Genomic DNA, 10,709 nt, shown 5'->3' on the forward strand with positions numbered 1-10,709 from the left:
TAAAAATAAAATATGAAAATAAAAAACTGAGATAATAAAACAGATAAAATAATTTTAGATATGACAATATATAATCAAAAATAATTTGGAGATTAAATCACATTTCTTTCCTAATATTTTGCAATAGTCAAGTCAAACTCACAAAAATTATTAGCTGCTTTCTATTCAAACACAAGATTTTGACTGCTTTGGTGATGTGTCAAACGCCACATGCAATCAACCAATAAGAGATTGCCAACTCAGCAGAAGCGAAGGATCTGACGTGGCCTCCTCCCTCTACGAATATCGTCATAGCTGGAGGGGCAAAATATCAGTTACTAAAGGGAAATAGCAGATTACGCCTTCGCTTTGGTGATGGAATGTCATTTCCAACCAATCAAAACTCGGTTATTTTGTAATAACGAGGTTTTAAGCCAATCACTATTGTCTGTCACATAAGATATTTGTCACAGCCCGTAATCTTATATTCTCGATAAACATTTTTATGTCTTCATTTCTTCGTTTCTTCTATCTCTGGTTCTCCATCAGATCTTGTGGAATTTCAGCACTTGGCCCCACCACCGGATCTCCTTGTCTATAATCTCCGGTTAAAATCTCTCCGGAGGTACCGTTATTGGCTGCGTTAGGGTTTGGTTTTGGCATCTTGTTGACGGAAACTGGTCGTTTTCTTATCTTAGAACAGAGGAACAAGATGACTTGTGAGAGAATCGCCAATTTCGCTCTTGCAGGTTTCGCTTCTTCGCTATTTACTTCAATTATCTCGTTATTTCGGATTTTGGGTTTTAATTCGGTGGTTGTAACTGTTACACGAATGTTTTCTTGTTTGGATTCTTTTGTTTGAGGCGTGTATTAGCTGCGATTATACGAGTGTGTGTTCCTGTATTGATTTCTGGATCGAGGATCTACATGATGGTTAATTTGATAGTGTTGGTTCAGAAGTTTTCCTGCGATCTGCTTCATGGGCTTTATCCTGGCTCGTTGATAGGATCTCGGATTTAGTTTGGATCTTCTAGGGTTTTGGTTTCTGTCTAATCATGCTGGTGGCCCTCTCATCAACAATTTTCTCTTACTCATCGCATTGATTAGCCTCCGACTTCATTTCTCTGGGTTTAATCGGTTCGAAGATGTGATTCACTTAAAACAAAAATGGTTAAATGGTAGTAACGTGACTGTTTTTGCTTGCAGTTTTGGCAATGGCACCACTTGTTATCAACGTAGATCCAAATTTGAACGTTATCCTGACAGCATGCCTCACAGTTTATGTGGGTTGCTATCGGTCTGTGAAGTCAACTCCTCCAACAGTAAGACATCAAAACCAGATGTTGTTAGTGTATAATTACCCTTTTGTTATCCATTAGAAGGAAAATCGATTGAATGCTTGCTGTTTGGTAATATGCAGGAGACTATGTCTAACGAACATGCGATGCGGTTTCCATTTGTTGGAAGTGCTATGCTGCTTTCCCTTTTCCTATTGTTCAAGTTTTTCTCGAAAGACTTGGTCAATGCTGTCCTCACAGCCTATTTCTTTGTGCTCGGGATCATAGCTCTTTCGTACGTCCCTTTTTTATGTCGTGACACATAATAACAGACGTTTCGAATACAGATTATGTATTTTTCAAGCCAATGGGCTGTTGTGGCTTATTCTGTGTTTAATTATGTATTTTTCAGGGCAACACTGTTACCGGCCATCAAAAGATTTTTACCACAGCCTTGGAATGACAATGTTATTGTCTGGCGATTTCCTTATTTTCGGTGTATGTTATTATCTTCGCTCACTCTTTGACTCTCCTTGTGTTCGTTAACTGTTTTCTTGAAATTGTGGTCTCTGTTCAAATAGCTGCAATGTTCACTGTGATTTATGGTTCATATTTTCTCTACACATTGTGTTTGTCGATTCATATCAGCATTTTTAACTGCTGTTTTGGTGGGTCAAATGTTCATCTGGAAGGGCTTGCATGTTTATTTTCTTTTATTGGTCAATCCATTTGATTATCTTGCTCGAGTCATGCAGAATAATATTTTTCTTGATGCCTTTCTTAAACAGCTTTGGAGGTAGAGTTTACAAAGTCGCAGGTTGTTGCTGCGATCCCTGGAGCGTTTTTCTGTGCATGGTATGTTTGGGGAAAACATTGGCTGGCTAACAATATTCTTGGTCTCGCATTCTGCATTCAGGTTAGTTTGTGTTTGAGCTGACAAATATAATGCCGTTTGTGCATGGTTAAGCTCGGAGAAAGCATTGGCTGGCTAACATTTTTTTTTCTGACTGTTGTTTATTGGCTGTAGCCTGAAATTTTTAATTCTGAAGAGAATGTAGCTTTGCTGTTGACACTTGTATATGTTGGATTTATAGTGGTACATGTTATTAACAGTTTAACCATCACAGGGAATCGAGATGCTCTCTCTTGGATCTTTTAAGACTGGTGCTATCCTCTTGGTAACAAGGGATTATCTGTTCTGGCTTTTTGAATTTGCCTCTCAAATCTCTTTGTTGTTTCTGTTCTTTTAATTCATTCGTGTTGCGGTTAATGACTGCAGGTAGGACTTTTTTTCTATGATATTTTCTGGGTCTTTTTCACCCCAGTTATGGTTAGTGTTGCAAAATCCTTTGATGCACCAATAAAGGTTAGTAATGTTCTCTGAATCTGATTAACAAGATTAAATGATTAATGCTCTTGATTTACTTTGTACACTCATTCTGGGAACATTTTTTTGCTCCAGCTTCTATTTCCTACAGCTGATGCAGCAAGACCTTATTCTATGCTTGGGCTTGGCGACATTGTCATTCCCGGTATGTTGATTCAATGCATAAAAAATCTACCGTCTTGTTTGTTCATTTCAAAGGCAGTTGAAAACTGATTTCTCCTCTATATACGAGTAGTTGTTTTCTACTGCTGGTTTCTTTAAGTATTATTTAGTTTTTCCGGAAAAGAATGTAGGATTGACTACTGAGTTGAATTGGAACATATTGCATAAGCAGATATTGTATCCTCTCTGTTGTCATTAACAGCCAATACTTTTCTTCGCTAGGCTTTGAGTGTGCATGTTTTTTCTTTCCTTTGGGTTCTCTTCTTTTCCGCAATGTTATTTATTTCATTTCGTATATTTAAAATGCTCGCGTATGACTGCTTTGTGACAACCTTCTACTGAAATCTTTACGCATGATTTGTAAGAAAAATGGTGTATTATATGTTCTTTGGACCTGACGTCCGTCCTTTTGTGTGTTCCTTCAGGTATTTTCGTTGCTCTAGCACTAAGATTTGATGTATCAAGGGGCAAACAACCCCAGTACTTCACTAGTGCTTTTACTGGATACAGTGTTGGTGTCATACTCACAATTATAGTCATGAACTGGTTCCAAGCTGCACAGGTTAGTAGTTTTTTTATTAGCTTGTTTTCTTTCAATCCTGGGAAGGATTTGTCATTTAAGATGCCATTAGGGAAACTTGCTTGCTTAATTGAAGCAATAGCAACTAGAAGCAGATTAGCAGAGCTCTTTTCCAGCTTTTGGAGTCTTTAATGGCATGGAATTTCCCTGTCTTGCACGTGGTTTTAGACCGTTGGCCATTTTAAAGCGATTGCAAATAATGTATAATGCAACTGAAGCAACTTGAGTGTCTAATTGAACTCTTAAGAGTAAAGACACTTTTGTCATCTCACCAAGCGGTAGCTTTAGAATTCCATTTTCAATACTCCTTCATGGATCAATTGAGTGCCTAATCATCTGAGGGGCATCATGCATTATTATTTCTCAATGGTACAAAAACACAGATTCCTTGTATTTATACTGTCGTTTTTGAACTGGTCAATTAAACTTGGTTTCCTCGGAGAACTTTTAAGAGCTTGTATGAAAGAGGTGAGAGGGAAGAAGTATTTTGAGCATAGGATCAAAGCTTAAAGCTTTTCAAGCTCTTACAAAGAGTAAACGTGTGCTATTTTTGTTTATTGCAGCCTGCTCTGTTATACATAGTCCCGGCCGTAATCGGGTTCTTGGCCGTTCACTGCATTTCAAACGGTGACATCAAACCGGTGTGTCCTTCTGTGCCTTGCACTGATAATAAGATAGAAATTGTGTCTTATATATATTGGCTCCATGTTTGAGAAACTCGGTCTTTTTGGTGATATGCAGTTGATGGCGTTTGATGAGTCGAAGACAGAAGATGACAAGCCTCAAGAAGAGAGCCATACGAAATCTGAGAGTAAGAAGGATGAATGAATGAATGAATGAACGAAAGAGAACAACGTAGGTGTTGTGTTGTTTATGTTAGCTCGGAGACAGGGAGACAATTTTGCTCTTTTTCAGATCTTTTATGCAAATTTTACTTGGAACCATTAAAAAGTTGGTGGTTTTTTTTTTTAAAAAAAATTGAAATCAAAGGAAAAAAAAATGGTGGCTTTATTTCTAAGTTTAGTGACAAAACTAAGAATACGAAACTCACGACGAATTATCTAGATTGATATAATTATGTATATGGTATAATAAAAATATGTATTACCATAAGTTTAAAATTGTCCGTGAACTTAACTTCCGTGAATTGGACATTTTAACATCATTTTTCATTGAATTTTCAAACTTTTTGCCTACAACTGAATCGGGCATTTTCTAGAAACAAATTTGATATTCTAAAAACTGCATTAGTACGGAGAATATTTTGTAAAGAAAACATTTTCTTTTTCTCTATTCTTTTTATTTGGAAAAAATATTAGAAGTCTAAAAATTTAATCAGCTTTCTTTTTGAAAAATAAATTCTACAATACTCTAAAAGTGTTTTAAAAAGTTAAAACTAGGTGTAGACGTTTCGGATTTAGATTGGTATTATAATATTTCAATATGTAGTGAAAAATGAATAAAATTTAAAAACTGAAACGTCTATATTTAGACAATCAGATGCAAATATTCTAATTATCCTTCAACAAAAAAATATCTAATAGAGCGAATAAAAAACGAGTGTTTCATTGAAAGGTCCATTATTTGCACTGATTTCAGTGATTTGAAGTGGTTTTGTCTTTTTTAATATCATCTCAAATTTCTTATTTAATTATAATTATATGAACATATTAATAGTCCGAAATCATATATATTTAATCAACTCATTGATGTCTATTTTTCTCCTAAAATTTTAAATTTCAAGACAGTTAAATTTAGAAATCAAAATCCCACCACAGATTAAAATCAATAATTTGATATATTGAAGAAAAAAATCAACCCCAGGAGTGGCCATGTACGTCCGACAATCCCAAATAAATTAGAATGGAACACAATAATATATAATGGAATTGAATCCAATTTCAAAATTAATTGGATGTCATTTTTCAAATTTAATTAATGAAATCTAAACCGAGTTTAAATTGAAAATAAAAATAAAACTAAACCTTTTAAATAAATATTTCAAATAAAATAACTGAAACAAAATATCGTAAAATAAATACAAATATAAAATTTTCAGAAAAAAATAAGAACCAACAAATAATTAATAACCTTTGACCAAAATGTAACCATAATTGTTAATACACTTTGACCAAAATAGATTCCAAGGAAATCCAGGGCAGCCCCATGTTCGTTCTCAGTAAAATTCGGATCCAAAGGACTTATTGAGGTTCGAACACATGAACATTTTCGACACAAACCTCTTATTTTTTTATTTTTATTCTCTAAATTAAACGAAATAATATTTCAATTTGTGAGAAGATTAAAAGTTATAATTGTTAAAAGATTGATCTTTAAAAAAACAAAAAATGTAATAAACAAATATAAAAGCTTCCTTAATTAGCCAAACACAACTGTTTACAAAAATCAAAGTCCTTTGATTGTTTTTCCCTTCGACTCTACACTAAAATAAACAAATAGACACTGGAAATTAAAATTAACAGATACTCTTGATACAAGCAAGCTACATGTGGGCATCGCTGCTTATACGTTTGAAAATATTTTGGACCGCACAAAAAGGATGCAAATATATATATATATATTGTCAATGCATTGGTGTGTGTGCGAGTTTATATATCTTAGTACACTAGATTTCTTCAATCAAATGCTAATTATGTAATAAAAAAAATAGACACATGAAGTGAAAACAAAAGAAGATTAATAGAAACGAAAAGAAAAGAAATTCCAACTTGGCCTGCAAGCTTTCTATAAAAGAATGTCACATGAACTCCTCTCTCTCTATCTCTCAATCCCATTCCACAAGAGAGAGAGAGAGAGAGAGTTGAAGCAATGAAGGGACAGAAGTCGTGCATGAAGGGGTTGTACCTTGGCGTAGCGGTGACGGTGTACGCATGTTGGTTGATGGTACAACCCGAAGCAGCAGCAACGACAGAATCAAAGGTATGTTACGCGAGGAAGAGTCCATGTTTCTTAAAGAAGCAGACATGTCCCAGGCAATGCCCTTCCTTTACCCCCTCCGGTGGCCGTTCAAAGGTCTGCGTCGTTGACTGCTACAACCCCATTTGCCAACCCACTTGCAGAAGTACGTATTGCATGCCATATATGTCACTGTTCATATATATATATATGTACGTATAGATCTTGATGCGACGTCGTATCACTTGTTATCTCTGTAGATCGGAAGCCGAACTGCAACGGCAAGGGATCAGCATGCTTAGACCCGCGTTTCATCGGCGGTGACGGCATCGTCTTCTACTTCCACGGAAAACGCGACGAGCATTTCTCTCTCGTCTCTGACTCAAACCTTCACATCAACGCGCGTTTCATCGGGCTTAGACCCTCTGGTCGAACCCGAGACTTCACCTGGATCCAAGCCCTAGGTATCCTCTTCGGCGCCAAGAACCAATCTTTCACTCTGCATGCCACGAAAACAGCCAAATGGGACCACAATGTCGACCATCTACGTCTATCTTACAACGGAAACGACGTAGTATTGCCCGAAAGAGACTTATCTGTGTGGAAGTCTCCCGAAGACGATATCCGGGTCGAGAGGACTTCTGACAAAAACAGCGTCTTGATCAGTTTATCGGACATGGTAGAGATCTGGGTGAATGTAGTTCCGGTGACCAAGGAAGACGACCGGATCCATAACTACCGGATACCGGAAGATGACTGTTTTGCCCATATGGAGGTTCAGTTCAAGTTCATGGGTTTGTCCCCGAGAGTGGAGGGTGTTCTGGGAAGAACCTACAGAGTAGATTTCGAGAATCCGGCGAAACCAGGTGTAGCTATGCCGGTGGTGGGTGGAGAGGACAAGTACAAAACGGCGTCGCTTCTTGAAGCAGATTGTAAGAGATGCGTATTCGGCTCCGGTCAGCTCGCCGGAGACTCGCCGGAGAAGATCGAGACGGTTGTTACGAGTCAAGGGACCGTTGATTGCACCGGTGGTGGAAGCAGCGGAGTTGGAATCGTCTGCAGAAAATAAAATATTAACCCAACAGAAAGAAGAAAAGATATTTAAATCAATGGTTTCTATTTTCTTTTTATTCACATGTGTTTGTTGTATGTGTTGTTAAATTTACATTTGTGATATTTTAATTACTGTTTCGGGCAATGGTTAATATTTACAGACGTGACGAAAGTGTGTTTATTGTTATTATTACCCAAAATGGGTAAGTAAATTTAAATTATTAGATGCTACTTAAAATCACATTTTTTATTTCTTTTTATTTCTTTCATCTTGTAAGTTGGGTTAAGTTGTGTTAAGATTGAATATTTTTTAAGCCCTTTATAAAGTTAGACATAGATTTGAGTTCAATTCGGATTTTTTTTCGTTTTTAAGAAAGAAATAACTATTTAAATTTTATATCGAACTTGCCTTCGATATGTTATATATTATTCATTTTGAATTAATTTTTTTTATATACTACGAAGACGTTCAACTATTAACCGATACTTTTAAGTTTTGTACTAATCATCGTTCATCCATGGAACAACGTACTAAAGGGTGAAAGATTAGTCTAAAGGTTTGCACTATTCCCAGAGTAGGTCCTTCAAATTTCATTTTGAATTAGATTGGTTTTGAATAATTGAAATCGAAATGGTATATATAAAATGTTTATTTTTCTAAAGCCTTTTTACATTTTTGTTCATTCGGTTCAGTTTCATTTTTTGTTTTTGTTTTTAAATTATATCCATTCATAATTTTTTTTTTTATCAAATTCGATTAGGGCACAGTTATAAATAATGAAAAGCACTGCATTTTTATTTTTTTTTCTTATTAAATTAAAATTTTTAAAAAAAGATTGAATAAAGTTTAGCAGTAACAATGGCACTTGTGAGTGTTTCCGAAGGCCTTGCAGAACCCTCCTCTCGCGCAGTCTTCGGCACAAAACGTCCAACATCTGCCGTCGCTGTCGCCGTCGTCGTCGATTCCCGGAACGCAGCTTCCGAGCTCCGGATGTTCTCTGCAACACCTCGACGCGCCGTTGCTTGTCGGTCCATCTCCCGCTATTTCCTTCGATCCTATAAAAAATAAAATAAAATTATCACTTCATCATGTCACTTATTTGTACAACACATTTATATATATATTGTATGGCCCTTAAAAGATCTTTATCTCTTTGACCTAAATGTTCTTTAAAGCATATGCCCATATATATGGGAAGATGGAACAATGCTAATACCATTTTTTTTTTAATATTTGCTATAAAATATTCACGCCGAATATTTGTTATCAAAAAATTTTTAAAAACGAAAATAACTACTTGTTATTAGTCTTAATATGACAATTCTTTTTATATTGTGGATAATTGTTAACATAAAATTTTATGAAATATTATCAAATTTGATAATATAGTAGTATTATGTCATGGTTAGGAATAAAAAAATCTTTTAAAATAAATTATTTATTATTAGAATCCAAAAATTGTTTATATTTTATGCATGGTACTATGAATAAGCCGTAAGCACTTACCGATGCAAAGGATGAGAGCTAAAATTAGGACAAAGGAAGAAGCTTTTGTGCCGTACATTTTTATGTCTTTCTCTTTGTTTCCCCTATTTTTTCTTATTAAGCTCACCAAATTATATATTTATAGCAAAAACTATGGATGGTAAATAAATAATGGCATATGATAAATATGGAAATGTTTTAACTATTTGGTCCAACTTTATTAAATTTGTGACTTTGACCTCCTTGTTTATTTTCTTTCCATTTTTTTTTGGTACAAATTCACACACTTTAGTTCTATATTAACCCTTTATCTCATTTCTTTGATAATATATTTCTACGTACTGTAAATTTGGTTTAAGGTCGAATATTTGCCTCGTTTATAGAACTAGAGATGGGTTGTTTGGTAGGTTCGGATTGGATCCATTCATTTACATTTCTAGAGATTACGATTAAACATATAATCTAATATTTTATCCATAATACATATTGAAAATACAAAGTTCCTAATTGTTCTTATAGATTTACGCCTAGAGTCACTTTTGTATATAATGTTTATTTCTTTTTTTTATAATTATCATGATATAACCTTTAAGACGACGACTGAATTAAAGAAAACACATTTAAATTTAATGTTTGAAAGAGTATTTTATGAATTGCGACGACAAAAGATGGATTCAAGTTTTTTTTTATGGGTATAAAAAACAAATATAATGTCTGAAATTTGGTAATTTCTATTTGAATAACTATAAAATAAATTCCGTCGCTCCATTTAATTCAAATTAAATGCGATCAAGGTCGATTGTAATTATTAGTTTTTAGTTTCTCCATTTGTATTATCTTTGTTGGTGTGACTATTCGTTTTTGTTAGATTATGTAAAATTAAACATTAAACGTATCCAAAACATTTCTCATATATATATATATAAACTGAATGGATATAATTATTTAAAATTGAAAATTTGAATCGAACTGAACCAAATTAAACCGAGATCAAATACAAAAATAACAATAAGACCGAACAAAATGTGAAGTGCTTTCCGAAAATGACGTTTTTATCAACAAACTCTGTTTAATAAAAAAATGAGTAAAACTAAAAACTAATAAAAAATTTAAAAATAAAATAAAAACAATTAATTATGAATATGATTAGTAAATTGAGTGGATCAGATTAGTTGCTACAACAATAATAATATAATAATAATAAAAACCATATCATTTAATTGTTGATAGAAGTGTGCTCATTTGAACCGACACGTCTAAAAATGTGCAAACAGTCCTAAGACGCCTAAAGAATCCTCGGAATCAATCGACTAAATGAAGAAATAGAGGATCCTTTAAAACATTAATGATCAAGTACCAAGTACATTTTTTTAAAAAAAATATATAAATTATATTTAATTAGAAATTTAAGACTATGTGTTATATTAAAATTTAAATTACCGCATTGATTTGATATGAAATTCTCACTCTGTCAAAACTATCATTTTATCACGTGAACTTAAAAAAATCCCTAATTTAGAGATGCTAATTTATTAATTATGCACATGCTATACTATGAACCCTAATATCTAATACGGAATGTCATAAATAACCTAAAACATTATTCCTTGGATTGTTCATCATGTTTAGTTAAAAATAATAATTTTTTTTTTAAAAAAAGGTAAGATAACCAAACAATTTATATTTTGCCTACAGTGTTGACATATATTCGGATTCACATGAAAAAAAAAAACCAAAGGAGAACATAACAAATTGTTCCAAAAAAAAAAGATATCGACAAAATTTCGATACTCGCTCAAATGTCGCGCTAAAGAAAAACCAAAACATTCTTTTAAGCGCATAGCAAAAAAAAAAAAAAAAAAAAATCAT

The 10,709-nt window shown here is 33.8% G+C and overlaps 3 protein-coding genes across 3 annotated transcripts; 2 read left to right on the forward strand and 1 right to left on the reverse strand.

Annotated features, from left to right (window-relative positions):
- The first annotated feature begins 494 nt into the window (after positions 1-494).
- Positions 495-4,355, forward strand: LOC104816927 (signal peptide peptidase). Its single transcript, XM_010545962.2, has 11 exons — positions 495-728; positions 1,186-1,301; positions 1,400-1,551; positions 1,669-1,754; positions 2,045-2,172; positions 2,384-2,434; positions 2,536-2,622; positions 2,719-2,788; positions 3,231-3,367; positions 3,949-4,026; positions 4,127-4,355. Exons 1-11 carry the CDS (start codon positions 692-694, stop codon positions 4,211-4,213), a joined length of 1,029 nt encoding a protein of 342 aa, XP_010544264.1. The 5' UTR covers positions 495-691; the 3' UTR covers positions 4,214-4,355.
- A 1,803-nt stretch (positions 4,356-6,158) lies between these two features.
- On the forward strand, positions 6,159-7,597 carry LOC104816928. The gene is made up of 2 exons (XM_010545963.1): positions 6,159-6,467; positions 6,562-7,597. The coding sequence occupies exons 1-2, from the start codon at positions 6,215-6,217 to the stop codon at positions 7,368-7,370; spliced, it is 1,062 nt and encodes a 353-aa protein (XP_010544265.1). The 5' UTR covers positions 6,159-6,214; the 3' UTR covers positions 7,371-7,597.
- A 562-nt stretch (positions 7,598-8,159) lies between these two features.
- On the reverse strand, positions 8,160-8,937 carry LOC104816929 (defensin-like protein 21). Its single transcript, XM_010545964.1, has 2 exons — positions 8,862-8,937; positions 8,160-8,410 (listed from the first exon to the last, which is right to left on the reverse strand). Exons 1-2 carry the CDS (start codon positions 8,917-8,919, stop codon positions 8,202-8,204), a joined length of 267 nt encoding a protein of 88 aa, XP_010544266.1. The 5' UTR covers positions 8,920-8,937; the 3' UTR covers positions 8,160-8,201.
- Between the last annotated feature and the right edge of the window lie 1,772 nt (positions 8,938-10,709).

This window comes from Tarenaya hassleriana, unplaced genomic scaffold, assembly GCF_000463585.1.
Source record: "Tarenaya hassleriana unplaced genomic scaffold, ASM46358v1 Cleome26, whole genome shotgun sequence".
In the NCBI taxonomy this organism is placed as follows: domain Eukaryota; kingdom Viridiplantae; phylum Streptophyta; class Magnoliopsida; order Brassicales; family Cleomaceae; genus Tarenaya; species Tarenaya hassleriana.